Source organism: Toxorhynchites rutilus, chromosome 2, assembly GCF_029784135.1.
Source record: "Toxorhynchites rutilus septentrionalis strain SRP chromosome 2, ASM2978413v1, whole genome shotgun sequence".
Taxonomy (NCBI): Eukaryota; Metazoa; Arthropoda; class Insecta; order Diptera; family Culicidae; genus Toxorhynchites; species Toxorhynchites rutilus.
The window spans coordinates 60,400,425-60,422,184 of NC_073745.1; the positions used below are offsets into that span (position 1 = coordinate 60,400,425).

Genomic DNA, 21,760 nt, shown 5'->3' on the forward strand with positions numbered 1-21,760 from the left:
GGTCGGCTAGTTCAGTTAGGAGGACGTCTTCGTTTAAGAACATTACGTCACGACAGGACACAACGCATTTGCGTTGGTTCAAGGTGGGATGGTATAAAATTTCGATGGGTGTTTCGTCGATCAGCGACTTTGTACCCAGAAGCAATTGAACGAGTTTTTCATCTCGTAAATGTAGCGCATATTGCAGGCGATTTTTATCGTCGCGTTGAGGTTTCGCGTCTTTAAATTCCGTACCGATCACTCCTTGGATCGATTTGGAAACGGTGAAAGGATTCGATGGAAGAATGTTACCTTCAGTGGCTCTCAACAATAATATTTGCAAGTTGCCACCAAAAGGATCAGCCCATCTGGGCAAGGTACGAGAGGTGGTAACACCTCTGTAAATGTTGGTTGGCCTTCCGGCGCCGGAGCTGCTGGAAGCCATGATTGGGGCCTGGCTATATCGAAATACAGCCAGGCGCGGAAAAATATTCACGAACCAAAGTAGACTATACGACGTGCGACGGGGGACGAAAACGGCGGAGGACAGTAACGGCGGGGGACAATGCCGACGCAGTTACAAGAACAAACACCGAAATCACTTGGCGGAAAAACACTATTTTTTAAAAACACTTGGAAAAAATCACTTTTTAAATGTCAGTTAAATTAAAATCAATTTGGGATATGTAGTAAAAAAATTTTTTCTAACCTATACCCTATGGGCGTCCTATTTTTCACTAGCTCCTGGTATTAATAAAGGTTTGGTCACTCACCGATCGTGTTGAAGAACCACTCCTAATACACCACCAAATGGTAGTGGGGTAGCGGGGAAGGGACCAGATACCGCCGACGGCAGGGCAATCGCCGCAGCGGTTCGAAGCGACGAAGCGAAGAAAAACTCTTTTCACACCTCCTGAGCTGCTGTAGATGTAAACATATAATGACAACTTTTATACAATGAATAAACTTGACATTGAAAAAAAAAAAAAAAAAAAAAAATGTGCCCATTTTTGATTGGTCCATTTTGTGCTCCTCAAATCGTACCGACCAAAACGGGCAACCAGAGCAGCAGCGAAATAGAATGAAGCACGATTGGAAAGGAAAAAGAAAAAAAATTAACGAAACATTGGTCGCCGTCTCACACATGCGTCATTCTCGAGCCAGCCAGTCAGCTTAAAAATCCCCACTCCGCTGCCGTAACGATCATTCTCATTCAAGCCGTACACCACATCGGTTCGCATCACAACACATCAACAAACCAACCCAAGCAGCCATGTCTGGACATGGTAAAGGAGGAAAAGTGAAGGGAAAGGCAAAATCCCGCTCGAACCGTGTTGATCTGGAGTTCCCCGCAAGGGTAGCCAGGCCGAGCGCGTTAGTACCAGTGCACCAGTCCACCTAGCCGGCGTTATATAGTTTCGGCCGCCGAAGTGATCGAGTTAGCTGGCAAAGCTGCTCGCAACGATAAGAAAACCCACATTAGGAACAGAACACATTCGGTTCGGTGGACATCAAGACAACAGGCAGTTTCAGCGAGTGGCGAGTGGCAAACGCAATCGCAAAAAGGCATCATGTAGCAGAAGAAAAAAGTTTGTTCTTTATACAAACTGCTTTGGTGGCAAATCCAGAACAAGGCGGCATCGAGGGCGTTCGAAATGGTTTTTTTCAAAACCACGAGTACTAAGTTTTCTAAATTGGAACCATTCCATAAAACAAGGCGCTTTTCAGGGCCATTAAACCTTCCAAAAAAGAGTTTAGGAAATACAGTTCAATGCTTTCTAAAACAATATCCAAAATAATAATAAAACACAAATTGATTTTTTCATAATTTGTTTGCCAGGATATGATGAGTATGTGAATTTGGCAGTTGTTCTGAGCTTATTGATTTTCACCAATTCTTAAATTGCTTCTAGAGTGAAAGTACAGTAATTTACACTTATCTCGACATTTAGCTAATTGGACGGACCTGTAATGTGACATATTTATTTGGACATTTTTGTAAACATAGAGTTCGGGGTCCAAATTATGACCCCACATTGAAAGTCGACACTGTACCACTGTCATCGCAAATGTTCAATTACAGGTTAAAATTACCTCCAATCCGGCACTGAGTGGTGGTAATGCGACGTGCCATTGAATGTAATTTACTGTAAAATATGTCACAAGCTGGATGGGAAGAAATGTTCCAACTGTGAAAGCTGTGGCGAATAGCAAATGCAATCGCTAAACAGAAAGGTTTAGCCGAACAAGATGGGGATATCGAGTGATAAAAAAACAATAAACTCTTTAGATTAAAGATAATTTTGTGATCCTGAAAAGGACCCTTTTTAGCCTGCATGTGAATCCAACGAGCGAACAAATCGTAATGAATGTATTTTTCTTTCTTTCTTTCTTTGTTTTTAAGAGGCTTTAAAGTTTGCAGTTCATTCGCCTCTAATGTATTTTTTTGCCATCGCTCCCTTTTAACGCTCATTCGTTCGTCTCGTTGGACTCGCCCCTTTGGCTGAGTCTGCAGATTTGTCTCTATCCTGTGGATGTGTACCGCTAGAGTATAAAACACGCGGACCCCAAAAAAATATCTTATTTTCTTTCAAACCGTAAACCCGTGTGGTTGTACGGCATCGTCATCGTGGACGTAACAAAGGAGGACAAGTTAAGGGAAAGGCAAAGTCCCACTCGAACCGTGCAGGTGTGCAGTTCCCCGTAGGTGTATCCGCCAATTGCTCAGCAAGAGAAGCTAGGCCGAGCGCGTTAGTACCAGTGCACCAGTCCACCTAGCCGGCGTTATATAGTTTCGGCCGCCGAAGTGATCGAGTTGGCTTGCAAAACTGCTCACGACAATCAGAAAACCCGCATGAAGAACAGAGCAGCTTCGGTTCGGCGCTCATCAAGGCAACAATTAGTTTCAGTGAGTGGCAAAGTGTTTCTCCGGCACGTCGCATTAAATGTAATTTACTGAACAACATGTCACAAGCTGGATGGGAAGAAATTTTCCAACTGTGAAAGCTGTGGTGAGTGGCAAACGTAATAGCTAAACAGGAAGGTTTAACCGAACAAGATGGGAATATCGAGTGATAACAAAAACACAACACCAAAGGTTCTTTTCAGAACCATCAACATATTCATAAAGAGAAAACAGTAAACTAATCCATTTTTCAGGTAGATAGGTAGGTATTCACGTAGGAGAAGAAAATAAAACAATATATTTAAAATACATATGTAACAAAAGCTGTCTCCTTTGTATAGTCCTACGTCACTCCGGTTATGTCCCCGACATTACCCACCCGTCTTTTTTGTTTTAATCAACCCGAGGAACTTGAGGAGGTTGTATTTTTTATTAATTTATTTAATTGTACTAACTCAGCCAAATTCTTAATTTTATTGTTTATTCACATTTTCACTTAAAAAAACATTCTTATTTATAATTTATTATTTACTTAGAGATAAACCAGCCTTTGGCTGAAAATCTCTTTAATAAAGAAAGAAAAAAAAATGGGTCGGTTATATCTATGATATAACCGCAAGGTTGACGTGGGACTACCATAGCGTAGCAATCATTTGTTTGTATTGATAAAATTTTTGATTGAATAAAACTATTACCGAATTCAATTGAAATCAATTTATTTGCTTTGTGAGTAAAGAGATTGAATGAATGCCGTTCATTGTGATATATTATGTTCTTAGTTACAAGTAAATTTAATGACAGTCCTTTGAGGTTTGGTATGATGCCTAGGGCAAAATATGTGAACGGAAGAATCATCAAACGAATATTTTATCCTACAATTCCCTCTGAAGTTTGCATCTCTCAAGTGTACGTACTTCTCGAACCGCAAATTTGCTTGATTTGATGAACTTTAGGCACTCAGTTTCGATTTTGACATGTACATCGAACGCATATTGTTTAATCAATAGGCGTTATCGCAGCAAATGGTTATCGACATTTTGCCTAATCATCAAATGGCATGCGTAGAAATTCAGTGAGCAGAAGATTTGCAGACATATCCTTCAAGGCAATCTTGATTAACCGAGACAAAGCGTTGTGTTCGTACCCGCTTTTGTAAACCGTGGTAAGAAAACACTTTTAGGAGTACAAAAAAAAATGCGGGTGCAGAAGTACCCCCGGTTTGCATGAATAAACAATTTTGACTTCGGCTTTTTATACTATAGATGCTTTAAACTTGAAAGTTCATGCGCCTCTAATGTTTGCACGATTTTCCCAGGTTCCTAAGTTTAGAAGACCGTGTTAAGGAAACATATTCTAATCTGCACAAAGGCAGTACTCGCAGTTTGCATTCATTTGTAATGCCAATTTACGCAGACACCTTGGTTCTGAAGTCTGTGTTGGAGAAACACATTTCAGCCGGAATAAAAAAAGCCCCCGACTTGCATGTATTTGCAATGCCGATTTCCCCACGCTCCATGGATTTGATGTCTGTATTAGGGAAACACATTTCAGTCGGAACAAAAATATTCCCGACTTGCAAGAATTTACAATGCCAATTCCCCCAGACACTTTGAATGTGAAGTCTGTGTTTGGGAAACGCATTTCAGTCGGAACAAAAATACCCTCGACTTTCATGTGTATGCAATGCCGATTTCTCCAACACTGCTTGGTTTTGAAGTCTGTGTTAGGGAACACTTTCATGTATTTGCAATGCCGATTCCCCAAGGCTGCTTGGTTACGATGGCTGTGTTGAGGAAACCGTAAGTCGAGCCAATCAAAATGAGGCAGTTTGGACGTTTAGATAACGCTTAACTTTTTACAGTCATTCAGTTGTTTATCTATTGAACAATAACAATTTATTCATTGCGATAGATGCGTAGAAATATTCCCTATCAATTGATGCAAACATCTTTCCGATCCAGTAAGAAATGTTCGAGTTATAAGCATTCGGAATCTTTCATTTTTTCCTGCATGTTCTGTGTTCAGATTTTCATTTTACCCCCCATATACTCCGGTTAGACGTAGTCCCACGTCAAAAAACTATGGATTGGTTATACCTATGATATAACCGCAAGGTTGACGTAGGACTAACGTTGGCTTAGTAATCAATTACATCTCTTCAATTAGCAGTAATCCCATCTCGGATGATCCTCATTGGGTACGATATCGCCGCTGTTTAGAGCTATCTTTTGTGTGTATTGATTAAATGATTGATTAAAGTAGTGAATGAATGAAAGTATTTACGAAATCAATTGCAAACAAATCCCAATGTAAGTCAATTCATGCATTATGGTAGTAGTTATCGCAGCAAATAGTTATCAACTTTTTGCCTGATCATCAAACGGTATGCGTAGAAGTTCAGTGAGCTGGCGACATGAAGGGATATATTAAAATGCAGTCTTGAATAATCGAGCCAAATCGTTGCATTTGTATCCGCTTTTGTAGACCGTGTTAGAAAAACGAATTCCGGAGTGTAAAAATGCATTGGGGTATGTAAGTATTGCCGACTTGAATGTATCTGCAACGCCAATTTTCCCAACTTCTTGGTTTCGGAATTTATATTCCGGTTTGCAAAAATGCAAGCGAGTACAAAAGTACCCGAAGTTTCCATCTATTTTGCAATGTCAATTTCCCCAGGCTCCAAGTTTTTGAAATCTGCGTTAGGGAAACATTCCAATTTTCAAAAACGCAAACGAGTACAAAAGTTCCTGCTGCTTGCATCTAATTTGCTATGTCGATTTCCACAGGCTCCATGGTTTTGAAGTCTGTGTTAGGGAAACATCAATCCATTCCAGGGATCGTACCTCAATCGTTGCACAATCATAACTGAGTGGATTTCCGAGCGGCACTCGTTTATATACCGATTGGTGTGACTTCAACAGCCTGTTTTGAAAGCAATTTTAGGGCTATTGAAAAACGTTTTTTGATCAAAATGTAACAAGCATATAACGCGTAGACATTCTATCTTTCGAATGAAATGTTTATCATAACATTTCGTTAAGTTGTTTAGGAGCTATTAACACTCGAAATCTCGTTCTCCAGCGTACACGCTTTCGTTTTCGAAACTTTGAACTTACACCCCAGTATAGAAATGAAAGACGTAGTCCTACGTCAAAAAATATTATTTACATTATCACTTATTCTATGGTTAAAGGAATGAGGGACCGATTACTCACGGGCGTATGCCACATATTCGGAGATTCTCATTGTTTTGCAAGATCTGAAAATTATAATTTAATTTAAGATATATTTATGTTTCAAAATCGACAGTCATACTTCGTGCTAGCTGTAGAACTCTATTTATTATCTGAAAGACACCGTCCCAACATGTTTTCGAGTAAAGAGGAGGCAGTGGTTGTTTATGGAGCTCAAAAAATGGACTTGAAGCGGAATCATGGAGATTGTCTGTATCTTCGTCTTCTGCATCATCGATCGGAAAGGGCATCGTTTGCAGATATGATTGCAACTGCTCACACTGGAATTCATTGCCAAAAGAGTTAACTCTTGTAAATTCACAAACAGTATTTAAGAGGAAATGTATGGAACACTTTAGTCGTTAAACTCAAGAATTTCTTCAAAGCAACAGTTAATAATTCTATAATCAGTAATGCACCATTTGTACGTAAATCAGTGAAACAATTAAAGAGACAAAAGTCTCAAGTTACTAATTAAATTTGAATAAAAAAATAATTAATGTAATGTTCCTTCCGTTGTCCCAGGTAACTGCATAGCTTTGATCCAGACTTATTCCGAACTCTGCCAGCATCTCGTCGGTCTTTAATTTCAGAACCTTTGCAGTGTGTCTTTCCGTGATTTTCAGAGTTCCTGTAAGACATCACCATGTAGTACCGATGTATCCGAATAACCAAAACCAAAAAATTCTTACCGATAGTTCTTATTATCACTTCTCGCGTTCACCACCAGTTTCCTAGTAATTTTCCGCTTCTTTGAAGGCACTTTGTTTTACTGCGCCTGTCGATATTCACAATTCAATCGAGCAAACCACAAATCCGTTCAGATACTGTCGGGAGTGAGAATTGAACACGTAACCTTTAGCGTGAGTGGCATGGATGCTACCACCACGCCAGATTGCCTCCAAAGTAGTATTATGGCGGGTTTACATTAGGGAGATCTATAGCTATAGATGGATTTATTCACGTGAAAATAGGTGTAAACGGGTGAGAATAAATATGATACACTTATTCGAGGTATATATAACTTGAATAAATTCAGCACATGTAAACGCTTGTGAATTTCTCACTGGTGAGAAATCACTAAAGTTGGGTGCAGTTCTACTTCAGGTGAATAAATTCACCGAAAATATGAATATATTCATTATATAAGTTCACGCTAATGTAAACGGTTAATGCGATTTCTATAAATCTCATCATATTTCTTCACATGAATATATCACTAGTCTAAACCCACCCTTAGAAGAGTTTATAGGTTTCTACGATGAGAATTTGCAAGAGTTGGAAAACAAATAACGTGCCCTGAAAGTGAAACGAGTTCGTAATTCAATCATATCGGGCCTGATTCTCGAATACACTACGAATACACTTCACGGTGGAAACCGAATGAAACGTATTCGCGATGACAACGGTACAGTGTCGACATCTGGATACGAGATTAGTTTCCCACTAAATTTATCATTATAATATCAAATTATCTTCAGATGAATCTTTTGTATGAGATTATTATTATGATATTTATTATGTATTATCACATGAAGAAAACAATGTTTTCCACTCACATTGAATACCAGTTTGATACGAAGAAGTTAATTTTCACTAATGATTTTTTATTTGAAAAGTGTTCATTCTGCCTGAGAACTCATTATTATCTTCGACACTTCACTAACTCGTAAAACGTAGTTCAATGGCGTGCCGTTTATTTCGTTTCCACCGTGAAGTGTATTCGAGAATCAGGTCCATCATTTACGGTTCGTTCACATTTTCGGCGCTTCGATACCCTGTTTCTAATATTCTTACTATATCTTACTTCTCGGCAATTGTCAAGCGATTTTTAAATGGAAAACAATAATGGAATTTCAGAGGAAATAAAATAACAATGGAATTTCAGGGGAAATGAACAATCCTTTAAAATGAAAATTATCAATGAGAATTAACTATTATATATATTCTATGTCAAAGACTAACAAGTTTACTCGCGAATTGTGAACAAATATAAAACGAAAAATGGGTTTGATAATGTGGCAGTGTCAAATAAACTTGAAATACAAATGTCGTGTGTTATATGACATTTTTTACAGGGATGTCGAATTAACTCGAATTTTAGAACGTAAGTGACAAAAGACGGCGAACGTTATGAGAATTGTGTCAATGACGGTCCCCGCATACGAGCCTGATCCGAGACACGACCGCTTAGGACGTAGGACTTGGACTTGGACTTGACTTGGAGATATGTGGTTTCAATAAGACGGTGCCACAAGCCACGCAGCGAATTTAACAATCGATTTATTGAAACCCAAGTTTAGTGAGCTTGTTATCTCACGAAATGGCCCAGTCAATTGGCCGCCTCGGTCGTGCGATTTGACGCCGATAGACTATTTGCTGTGGGGCTACGTCAAGTCTATGGTCTATGCCAACAAGCCAGCGACGATTGATGAGCTTCGTACGAATATCGAACGTGGAATAGCAGCACTATCGGCCGATTTATGCCTGAAAACCGTCGAATATTGGGATCGACGTCTGGACTTCTGCAAACGTGCCCATGGTGGCTATGCAAAAGAAATCGAGTTCCATACATAATGGCATCAAATGAACTTTCACATAAAAAAGAATTTCAATGATATCCAAAACCGTTTTTGTTTTATTTAAAAAAAAATTGTTGCGCTCTTATTGAAAAACCCGATACATACAAGTCGGGGGTATTTTTGTTCACACCGAAATGTGTTTCCCTAACACGAACATCAAAATCAATGTGCCTGGGAGAATCCGCTTTACAAATTGATGTAAGTTAAGGGTATTTTTGTTCACATCAAAATGTGTTTGCTTAGCACGGACTTCAAAATTAATGTTCCTGGGAGAATCCGTTTTGCAAACTAATGCAAGTCAGGAGTATTTCTGTTCCCACCGAAATGTGTTTCCCTAAGATGGATTTCAAAACAAAGATGCCTGGGGAATCCGCTTTGCAAATTTCGGCACCGACTGGACAACCTCGTTGCTGGGCGAGCTGGACGGCGAGGGATCGAATGCCTTTCTCGAGGCAATGGAGGCGGAGTAGTAATACGAGGAAATGTAAAGTTTTCCAAGGACCTTTCTCAAAGCTAGAAACGAGTGAACTGAAAAAGTTTAAAGTCTCTATAGTTTATTACATTCCTTCCTTCCTTGCAAATTTACTCGCTTGTTTTTGTGCAGACCGAAATAGGTTTCCCAAAAAGTATTTCTAAACTGAGAAGCCTGGGAAAATTGCCATTTCTGATTTTTGTAAATTGAATTCGGAAATTGTTTCATTCAATCGATAATTTAATAAATACAATACAAATGCCCACCAAGACAACGGTAGTCCCACGTCAACCTTGCGGTTATATCATAGATATAACCCGCCCATTTTTTATGTCTTCAATGCTGTCAAAACGGTTCCCACGAAGCGGTAATTTGGTTTCGAAAATAAGAAAAAATCACACCCACGTCTCGTTGCTAGTAATTACGAACTTCAGATCAGAATTTGATCGTTCAAGCATGTATTCAGTCTGCGATGAAATTTTTGAAGAAAATTGAGCTCTTTTGGCACTAGTAGTGCTGCGACTTTTCTCATGCCCAAAACATTAACCCAAACATGACGAACAGTCTCGTGAGAGATATTACATTCACGAGCTATTTTTACTCAAATTTTAATGAAGATTTCCGAGCACCATTCCTTTTATTTTGTCGATGTTTTCACGAGTTGAAGAGGATGGAGGATGGATGGCCGTTCTTGACGTTGCAAATCGTTCATCTCTTCTCGACCGTCTCAGAATCCCTTATACCATTTTTACACTTTTGTTGTCGGCATAGTTGAGTCACCAAATGTACTTTGCAACACGGAACACAGAATTATCCAAATCAAAAATCACCGAGCAAAAAATAACTTGTTCTTAATGACGCTGTAAAAACTAAATGACTGATCAATTGACATTAAGATCACTGACATTAGTACCAAATTTAAGGCACTATTCTAGTCTAGAAATTTGAAAAAAAACATTTCATCATATTTCTGAAGTTTAGGTATTCAAAAATATACGGAATATAAGGAACTTTCCAAAATTCCATTATTTTCTGTGTTACAGCCTTAGTTTTTTTAAACTGCTGTGCACGATATCTCAAGTTCTACTGAACCGATTTGTGTCGAATTTATATGAATACAATCTGTATGCATCTCTCTTTCGCATGAACAAATAAAAATTAATAATTTTCCAATTTTACTATTTTTATAAAATCAGGAGATGTAAAAAACATTTTCAACGCAATTTTTTTTCTATGGATGGCCGCCATTTTGTCACCAACTATGACAAAACTTTTCTTTTGAACCCCTCAAATTCATCAACTTGTAACTATTCTAATTATGAATATATTTTTTCGTTCAATTTGTTATATTGTTAAAAGATTCTCTAGTCAATTCCCTCTTCTGTTAACAGCGAATACCAAAGTAGTCCTAGTCGCAGCTACAGAGAGAAGAGTCGATCTCCATTTTTCATCTTCAAATCATCTATGCCCAAAATACGACCAAGATCTCACCGGGATTGTTACCCGGTCTTCTCTATGGCTACTTGTACCCCGGATAATTACTGAATGAAAAGCTAATAGACCACAAATGGGACTTAACCCATCATAAGGCTGTGGCAGCTATATTGCCACCCGTAAAAAATATTGGTTTCGTTGCACTTGGACTATTATCTTAATATTTTTGCTTATCCAAAGACTTCTAAAACTATTTGGCAGTGCTTGCCGGCAGAAAATTCTGTTTAAATTCGTTGAAAACGCAACAAGTTCATAAGTTTTCAATGTAAGCGTTCTATTTCCTGTGTAAGATCATGCTTTTTTTTCAATAAAATATATATTGTGTTTAATGAAAAATATTCAAACTTTCAATTTGCTCTTTGTAAGTATATAAAAAAGAAGTTTTTTATCGCTGAACTAGAAATATTGTTTTAATTTTTGCATTACAAAAGGCGTTATACAGGGAGCTTATAAGACAGCGTCAAACAGCGTTTTTGGAGCTAACGGGCAGTAGCAACTATATTGCCACCAATCGTTTATTTTTTATCAAAGGTAAATATGTATTCTTCCTCATGTAAGGATTATGTTCTCTGAAGTTTGAGTCGATTCCTTATCTAGTTTCCACGACGATATAAAGAGTTAACTTGTGCTTGACACGAATATCTTCGTGCTTCATATCTGATACGAAGTGCCAATGATACGCTTCGTCCAATTGTTTACAATCCGAGCCGCATTCGCAAATCGTTTATCAAAAAATCGCATATACATTCCATTGTTGTATTACTTTTGACATAAGTGGGTACGATTTCGCTAAGTATTAAAATTCCATAAATGTTTTAAATGTGTATTTCTATTGTGGTGAGTTATAAACGGCTTCACTATACATCAAAACTTTTTACAATTGAAACACATTTAGGTTTTTAGTTACGATTTTTTTTAACTCGGTTGCATTTTTTTTTTATTAATTCGGTTGCATTTTGAATTGGTCATATGTTAATTAAAATTAGGATTTTAGGCAGCTGCCAGGTAGGCTACTATACACTTTTTTACATTTTCGGCGAATTTATTAAAGCTTAATTGAGATGAAATAATTCTACCATGACTAAACTGCCGTTCTACGCATAGTTGTCCCATGTTACTTTTTGACAATTTTCACTATTCTTCATAAAACGATGTTTTTATGCCTAATCTTGTGGAAAAACACACTAAAGTTATTGTTAGTTCCCAGCATTAAAAACAACATCAAGCTCAATTGTGCCATGTTTATATTCTAAGCATAACTGTCCCGCCATGTAATTTTTGTAGATCCATAATAAATACATGGGTTCAAGTTTCACTCGTTTCAGGTTTGGAAGAACGAACTAATTCTCAAACAAATAAAAAAAAATTAACAGAACACGCGTACAACTTGTCAGTGGAATAACAATGAGATTTATATTCTGCAAAGGTGTTGCAGATCACTCCCTTCTTCATAAAACGATCTTTCGGTAAAACACTAAAAAACTTATTGGTTGTTCCCAGTATTTCAAAAAACCGCATCAAGCTCAATTATCCCATGGTGATATTCTAGGCATAACTTTCCCACCATGAATTTTTAAACTAATAATCAAGCATGGTTGATTCAAGCGAGGGGAATTTTACACATTTCATTAGACAATAGTTTACTGCTCATAAAAACCCAGTGTATTGCTAAACTTAAATGCTTAAAGCTTCTGGTAGACAAATATGCTAGGAAACTTTGATTGCGTTTTTCTCAGTTTCTGATTTTGAACATGGGACAACTTTGCGTAGAATGGCATTAAAGCTGTCTCCAGAAATATTGAATTATTGTGTTATGTATCTGATTGATATATTGAATTTGGAATGCCGTTAGTTAGGGTTACTAATTAAAAATGCATTAGTTATAACGACGTTTTTTGTTCTTGTTTTTAATTTATATCCAATATTGAAGTTTCCAACATTGAGAGCGAACATGGAAGCCGCCAGCCGGTCTTTTGACCAGTTATTTGTTTTTGAAATGGAAATGAACATCGATAAATGAACAACTATGTAGAACTTCAATGATGATATTTATTAATGTTTATATTTCATAATTCCCTACAAAATTCTGTCTCAAATCCTCTTCCGACGTCTATCGCCAAGAGTAAGTAGATTTGTGGGAAGTTATCAGGCCGGATTCATGCCCGGTTGCTCGACGACGGACCAGATTTTAACACTGCGGCAGATCCTCCAAAAGTGCCGCGAGTACCAGCCCCCTAAACACCACATCTTCGTTGACTTCAACGCCGCATATGATACAATCGACCGACGACAGCTATGGAGGATCATGGACGAACACGGCTTTCCCCGAAAGCTTGTAACCCGCGATGCCGGGGAAGCGCGCGAGTTCGTCGCGACCGGGGATTTTGCGCAGATAAGCGGTCGGCTTAAGCGCCACTCCCGCGAGGGAGACCGACCGCCGTGTTTTATCCTTGCCCGGCAATGAGACATCCACTGAGGGCGGGTTTGTCCTTTTTCTCACAAACCCGGTTATTTCCGCGACTCTTCTGCGCTCTCTGAAGGACCCGCGACACCGTTGGTCCGCGGTCCGTGATACAACCACAAAACTGAGAACCACGGCTGGTTCCGAGAACACCGCTTAGGCCGAGAATCTCATCATAGGACCAATTTCAAATATCGTTAATCCCACCCACCTTGAAACTAGCTTCAGAGAACGTGAAGTGGGGGTTGGAATATTGCTGCAACAGAAAAGGAGCCCCAACCCTGGACTCAAGACCTATTTCCTGAAAAAGTTTCGATTTGTCGGTGTTTCGGCTACACGCCAGCCAGTAAAGATGCGTCCGAGTTCTTTTTCTAGACCTCTATAACTTTCTCAACAACATTTATTCATTCGTTTTTTTAACTCTCTACACATAGAACTCAATAATCATATCAAACATAACAACCATCATTATAAACATTCAAACATCAATTCAACAGCAATTATATATTTTTTTATAAATCACATATATACGTTTGTTTTGAACCTCCACCCATGGGATTTCTAATCTGTTGCTTTTCTAACTAACCTATCATTTCATCTGCGTTCATGCCCTCCTTTACCGACGATATTCTATCGTCGTCGGTTATTGCTTTATATTTAGCATGCTCTATTTTGTGTGTGGCATTGTGGCTTTGTTAATACGTGTGTGGCTTTTCAAATTTATTTCTCTACATGCGCATGTGTTAGAAAGAAACGAAAAGAGTACTCACAACCTAGGCATTACGTGAATAGCCGGCGGCTCTTGCGTGCATGGGAGACGTGGGCGATGAATCCGCCGATGAACTCTGACTGTATTCGAGCCGCGGCTGGTTTTCCTTTTCCGCGAGTGTTGTAGCGCTTACGAATGGGATGCGCGGCCACCTTCAATAGCGTTCGGGGCTGGATTCCAACGATGGACGTGGTGTCGGCTCTTCCTCCTATTTATCGTTTGACGGATGCACTGGAGGGTATTTCTTGTTACAATTATTTGAATAACCTAATTCACTCTTCCGGTTTCAAACTCGCGATTTAGACACAAACTACACCGCTTTCGCCTCGTCCACGGCCAATGTTGAAATGGGCGAGTATCTGATTTGATCCTCAGATCAGCCCGGCATTCTTTAGAACCGGAACTACGTAATTATTAACGATGTTAATAATTCCACAGTTTTAACCGAAGTTCTTTGTGGTTGTACCCGTCTCGTTTTTCCCACATTCGCGGTTTTTACGCTCCCGAATACAGTCCAAATCGAGTTCGCCGGGTTTGGAGTTTCAAGAACAAGAAACCCGCCGAAAGACTCTGCTTTTTTTGGGGGAAAGTGTGTTAACAAAAAAAGGAAAGCACGAGTCTTCTAAATACGTATTGGTCAGTGAGTGTCTTCGCTAAACTCAGCCGCCGGATCCCATTCAGCACCCATTATGGCTAGTCGCTCAAATATTCAAAGCGGAGAGGCTCTCGCTCTGCCATTCATCCAAACAAATACAGAAGAGAGGAACTCAGATTCACACATACGAGATTGTGTGGGATCTGACTTCAAATTTAAGAAACGAGGGGCTTCCATATGTCGAAATCAGTACCGTGCTACAAGCTGACAAGACTGATTCAGTCAACGATGAACGGTGTGCGGCCCAGTATGCGAATCTGAGATGAGCTGTCGGAATCATTTGAGGCTCACAGGGGACTTCGACAAGGCGATGAACTCTCCTGTGTGTTCTTCAACGTGGTGCTGGAGGGTGTTATGCGGAGAGCGGGCTTCAACATGCGGGGTATGATTTTCAACAAGTCTAGTCAGTTTATCTGCTTCGCCGATGACGTGGACATAATCGGAAGAACACATGCGACGGTAGCCGACTTCTATATCCGACTGAAACACGAAGCAGGGCTGATTGGGCTTGGGATCAATGCGTCTAAGACTTAATACATGCTAGCAGCAGAGTTCTTGGTAGTAGTGTTGTGATCGACGGCGATGAGCTCGAGGTGGTAGAGGAATTTGTCTACCTTAGCTCGTTGATAACAACTGACAACAACAGCCGTGAAAATCGAAGACGCATAGTCAATGGAAGTCGTGCCTATTACGGGCTCTGCAAGCGCGGATGTCTATAGACGACATCCGCGCGACGTCCTGTGTGTACGACTGTCGTCTATAGACGACATCCGTGCGATGAGCTGTGTGCAATGTTGCCACATTGAAATCTGTATTTCCGAGCTAAAAAATCTTTTTTATCTGTATAGAAAACGGAAAATCTGTATTGGAATCTGTATTGCGGATGTTGCACTTGATAAGTCTTTTGCGTTAGAATTAAGTACGAATAATAGCATACCTGCAATAAAGTGTACATATTTTGCTTATCCATATTTTTAATCTCGTGATCACTTGTATAGCTTGCTTGTAGTTTTCTGAATAAGACTGGTTTCCAATGTTCAGGCATATGCAAAAAATTAGTGTGCAACTCTTTTCTGCACAGAGGATTTATTTGATCAAAAATGTGTAATATTCTAGATTGAAAGTTTTAGATACATAGAGATTTATGCCAAATAAAAAATAAAAAATAAACATTTTAATATGTATTTTAAGGGAAATTCGACGTAAAGAGTTTATTTAGTTTCGTTTCGCGCTATAAACATTCATTTAATCCTTATTTTCCTAGTTGTGTTTATACATGGTCTTGCAAAATTTAGCCTTGATGTCGTTTGACAACTGTACTGTGGCACTTCCCCCTTGGATTTTGATAAATGATTTCGATTTGATAATTGCGTTCAAAGTTTTTGTAGCGAGACGGTTTCGAACTTTTGTTTTGTTCGCATTATGTTGCGAAAATATACGCTCAAGAGAAAATTAAATAAAGGGTGTGTCACATCAAATTGCATCACGGAAAAAACGCTGTAGAAATTCGCCCAGTAGACCGATCCTTTTGAAAATTTTAGACAGTAAAATAAAAACTATTAAACAACTTTTGGCATTTTCTTTTTATTCCCGTATGCTCGCACCTTCCTCTTTACCCCGTCCATAAGGTTCTGTACAACGTCAGGTTGTAGTTTTTTTTGGACAGAAATCCATTTTCTCTTGAAATCCGCCTCCGATTTGACAACTTTTGGGTTCTTCCGGAGGGCCTGCTTCATAATCGCCCAATATTTCTCTATTGGGCGAATCTCCGGCGCGTTGGGCGGGTTCATTTCCTTTGGCACGAAGGTGACTCCGTTGGCTTCGTACCACTCCAACACGTCCTTTGAATAGTGGCACGAAGCGAGATCCGGCCAGAAGATGGTCGGGCCCTCGTGCTGCTTCAATAGTGGTAGTAAGCGCTTCTGTAGGCACTCCTTAAGGTAAACCTGCCCGTTTACCGTGCCGGTCATCACGAAGGGGGCGCTCCGCTTTCCGCAAGAGCAGATCGCTTGCCACACCATGTACTTTTTGGCAAACTTGGATAGTTTCTGCTTGCGAATCTCCTCCGGAACGCTGAATTTGTCCTCTGCGGAGAAGAACAACAGGCCCGGCAGCTGACGAAAGTCCGCTTTGACGTAGGTTTCGTCGTCCATTACCAGGCAATGCGGCTTCGTCAGCATTTCGGTGTACAGCTTCCGGGCTTGCGTCTTCCCCACCATGTTTTGCCTTTCGTCGCGGTTAGGAGCCTTCTGAATCTTGTATGTACGCAGGCCCTCCCGCTGCTTGGTCCGCTGGACGAATGAACTTGACAAATTTAGCTTATTGGCGACATCCCGGACCGAACTTCTCGAATCACGTCTAAACTTCTTAACTACGCGCTTGTGATCTTTTTCACTGACGGAGCATCCATTTTTACCGTTCTTCACCTTCCGGTCGATGGTTAGGTTCTCGAAGTATCGTTTTAGTACTCTGCTGACCGTTGATTGGACGATTCCCAGCATCTTACCGATGTCCCGATGTGACAACTCCGGATTCTTGAAATGAGTGCACAGGATTAATTCACAACGCTCTTTTTCGTTCGACGACATTTTTCAAATTTACGAAAAATTGACAGTGAAGCATGGCGAACGTGATCTATACACTCTTATCTGATTATAAGCGAAAGCTGAAGATATAATTCCTAAAAATTCAATTTCTACAGCGTTTTTTCCGTGATGCAATTTGATGTGACACACCCTTTATAAGGTTTCTAAGTAAGGGGAAGGTTGAATTTCCATTCGCTCTAACTACATTTAAAATTTTGTTCCAAGATTTTTCTATCCCCAACGATCCATCGATCACTATCTTCATGCGTAGTTCTCGGAATTCGTTCTCAATACCTTGCTTATCTTCCTCTTCGAAACAATCCTTAAATTGCTTCAAAACAGGGCCTAAATCGTGAAGATCTTCCAGATTCGACGGGTTCATCATAGCAGATACCTTGAATGTGGGGTCGTTTAAGTCAAATCGTTTGCTTATTTGTTTGATAAGCTCGATATAAAAACCGCAACAAATCTCCCGAAATGTTTCCTTTCGTGCATCATCCATTTCGTCCGTTGAAATCGATGCTTCTGCAGCTATTCCAACGTAGATTTTGTCCTTACGCAGGATATGGTCCTCAAAATCCGGTGCGTTAATATCTTTTAAAATTTTCAAGTATTTTTCACCGCAGAGATTGGTAAGAAGCAACATGTGCAATGTTCTCATTTCATCGTAAATGTGTGTGTATTCTGGAGATTCGGACTGGAACTTTCTGTTCAACTTATTCATCAGAGGCAAAACGTAATTCAAAAACTCCAGAATAGCTTTCGTCATTTGATCGTTCAAATGTGACAAGATTCTGTAAGCAGTTGAATTCTTGTCATAATTGTATTGAAAGGAAAAGAATATTCCGGCAAACGCTCCAAGTTCCGTTTTACCACTGCTTCTAGAGAGAGCCATCGGGTCTCAGAGGGGTAAAGCATACGCAATGGCTTCAATTCAACAATTTCTTGAATAGCTTTGAACTCAGAAGAGCGCTTAGGGCTATGGGATAAATAGCTGTAGATGTCTCGTAGCAACTGTTCCACATACGGAGGCATTTTCTGGCAAGCATGGCTCGTACATAACGCCAAAGAGTGGCATGTACATTTAACCACTATTAAACCTGGGCAATCTTTCTTCAGAAGCCTCATCACGGAATCATCGTTGCCCATCATAACGGATGCACCGTCTGATGCAAACCCTTTCAATCGCTTCTTGTAATCAATGCCATCCTTTTGAAATTCCTCGATAATGTCACTATTTATATATCGGGAATAGGAACAACAACAAAAAGTTAAGCTGCGAATATATTTTTATTGTTTTTCAAAGTACTCGCCACGATGATCGATACACTTTTGCATGCGCTTAAACCAATTTTCAAAGCATTTATTCCAATCGACACGAGCCTTTTTTTGAGCGATTGTCAAATAATGTGGCATCCAACGTGAACATAATTTTCGCACAACTAAGTGTTCATGTAAAATCGCATATATGCTGGTGGAACTAATGCTAAGGGATGCCTCAATCTCACAATAGGTTACATGACGATCTTGCTTAATCATTTCGTGCACAGCATCGATGTTTTCTGGCACTACAGTCGATTTTGGACGACCTTCACGAAACTCGTCGGACAGCGAACTACGACCACGATTGAATCCACTATACCAGCGATACACAGTGGTTTTTGATGGAGCTTCATCGCCAAAAGTCAAATTAAGTTGATTGACGCACTCTTGTTGTGATAATCCACGTCGAAAGTCGTAAAAAATCATCGCACGAAAATGTTCACGATTCAGTTCAATTTTTTTGCCGAGACCAAACTTTCAACTAAATATAAAATAAACAAATAGCGTCCGTATGACAAAATGTTCTGAGTACGTATATCGTCAAAAATGTCAAACTTTACGATGGAACCGTCAGATGGACTCACATGACATCAGTGTTGCCAATTCCCGAAATATAAATAGTGACCCTCGTATTATCACTGACCTCAAACTTGTTCTTTCCGTCGTCATCCAACAGCCTAACAACTATGGCCGGGGTCTTCGATGTGCTCAGGTCCATCGATTCATCAATCATCAATGAAAATTTTTGCTGCTGCATCTTCTTCACCAGTTCATCATGCTGAATTTCCGCCAAAACGCCAGTCACCATAGCTGCAGTCTTTTACTTTTATTACAAAATCTGTATAAAATCTGCATGGATGTCCAATAATCTGTAATCTGTATATACAGATTCTTGGTCAAAAAACATGCTGAAAATCTGTATATGTGGTAACACTGGCTGTGTGTACGGTCGTCGTCTATAGACGACATGAAATTCATACTGCTCTTCGATCACACGAGCGCGATGTGCATACTTTTCGGCGCAGTGCTCCGTACAGGGGTAGCACTTTGGCGGAGCACACTGCCGTAATGAAAGGGTTAAGGTCCAACAAACTCCGACTCCGTAAGAAGTGTACCATGTAAAAATCCCTAATCGACAGGTTGTTCTCTATGGGTACGAAGGATGGACGATGCTTGAAGAAGACTCACAAGCGCTTGGTGTTTTCGAAAGCCGAGTGCTCAGAACAATATACGATGGTGTACAGGAAAACAGAGTATGGAGATGGAGAATGAACCACGAACTGGCGCAACTCTACGGCGAACCCAGCATCCGGAAAGTCGCCAAGGCTGGACGAGTGCGATGGGCAGGGCATGTTGCAAGATTGCCGGACAGCAGCCCTGCAAAGATGGTGTTCGCATCGAATCCGGTAGGAACAAGAAGGAGAGGAGCCCAGCGAGCGAGGTGGTTGGACCAGGTAGAGCAGGACTTGGCAAGAATCGGTGCAGCCGGGAGTTGGAGAACTGCAGCCATGGATCGGGTTTATTGGAGAAGAGTACTGAATCAGTTCTCATCTCAATGGGATGTAGAGTCATAGTAAATAAATAAAAATTCCATAATTCAATCAGGAAACATAAAGCGTTCATTCCACCGACTTGCCACACATTTATACGCATGCAAAAATGGTAGTGGCCTGAATAGTTCTCAATTCATTCGCTGAGAAATTACATTCAGAACAATAAGTTCAGGGCCAGCTTGATGTCCCTGAAGAAACCCAATAAAACATGAAACAAGAACCTGCAATAACAGGAACAGTTTGGTCGATGGAGCAAATGCGCGGATATTAAAGCCACAAACACTCTGATCAAAACCCATCACGAAATACTGAACAGCCTCATCTCCAATTGATATGGGACAGGAAGCAAATAACCTTCCTTCTAGTGACACCTACAGAATGATAAACAACATCTCTTTTTTTTCTCTCAACATGACAAAGGCGATCGAAAATGGGAAAACCACTTGTTGCACCTTGTCGCGAATGTCACACAATGACAGCAACAATCGCTCCCACACATTCACGACCCCCGATTGTACTCTCCGAAGCTGTGTGCGCGAGAGAGAGTGAGATTTTCTGAAAAGCCAACCCGAACAACCGAAAACCCCCCAAAAAAAAGAAAGAAAGAAAGCGCCGCCATTGTTTGCGAGTGCGTACATACACCCCATTCAATGATCCCCCTTTTGTTCGAATGTTTTCAAGACGGGCACCCCATCGGCCCACAAACACACACTCACACAGGTGACGTCCGTCTCTTTCGCTCCTCTTATTGTGTCCCATTGTGTCCACTCACAAAAAGCGGGGGAGAGAGAGATTAATAGCGGAAAAACCACACCCGCTAATTTTCTTATTGGTTGGAAAGAATTTTCTGTTTTCCGTTGGGATTGAGAAAAAGAAATACAGATAAAAGGTATTCATCGTCTCTGCCACCACTTGGAAGGAACAGAACATTTTTACGACCGCCACTCCATTCTCGAAGTGATAAGGTTTTTGTCAAGTTTCACTCATAAAAGTGAACCAGTTTATCGATTGTTTATACAATAGAATAAACACAGTCCCGAAAAAATAGGTGCGCTTGTCAGCAGCTGCAGCAGCAGCCAACAAAAAGGCGTTCAATTTACTTTCTGATAAATGACAGACTAATATGCCTGTTCACGAAGGATAGTCAAATGAGAAGCGAGGATGGATATATGAAAGGAAAGAAAAAACTGACTGATAAACAAATCCTAAACAAATGAAGGCAATGGGAAAATTATGGTGTCCCTGCAGGGAATACTAATTTTCAAGAAAAAAGACACGTTGCACAGCGGGCAAGGAATAGTGAACAAAGAAATCTTTCCAAAAGTCAGAATTAGAACTATATTTATGTCAATGGAGTGAAAGTGAATCATTATTTTATTTAATTCAGAAGAAGACAATGTTGAGACTTCATTTTTGATTGTATGCACATTAGATAAAAATGTCACACAATTAACCCAATTCAACCCACAGTTTGATTCTTCTCGTTTTTTCCGCTTCCATCGAAACATTCCACGTGTTTTTCTGTGCGCGGGCGCACACAAACGTAACATCACTCTGGAAAACGATCTGTCGAATGGAGTAAAAGCAAAATACTGTTTTTCCTTTTGTTCACACACGAACAAAGCGCGCTTGGGCTGAGGAGCAGCCTTAAAAGTATAACAAACCGTCACACGAGAAAACCTTTTTGTTCCACTCTCCAAATATACGATACGATTTTTTTTCTCTCCTCTGTTTATTGTTATTTTACAC

At 40.0% G+C, this 21,760-nt stretch overlaps 1 protein-coding gene across 1 annotated transcript; it reads right to left on the reverse strand.

The window, feature by feature from the left end:
• Positions 1–15,810: 15,810 nt before the first annotated feature.
• Positions 15,811–19,266, reverse strand: LOC129765783 (uncharacterized). Its single transcript, XM_055766211.1, has 3 exons — positions 19,109–19,266; positions 18,009–18,369; positions 15,811–15,990 (listed from the first exon to the last, which is right to left on the reverse strand). Exons 1-3 carry the CDS (start codon positions 19,264–19,266, stop codon positions 15,811–15,813), a joined length of 699 nt encoding a protein of 232 aa, XP_055622186.1.
• Positions 19,267–21,760: the final 2,494 nt, after the last annotated feature.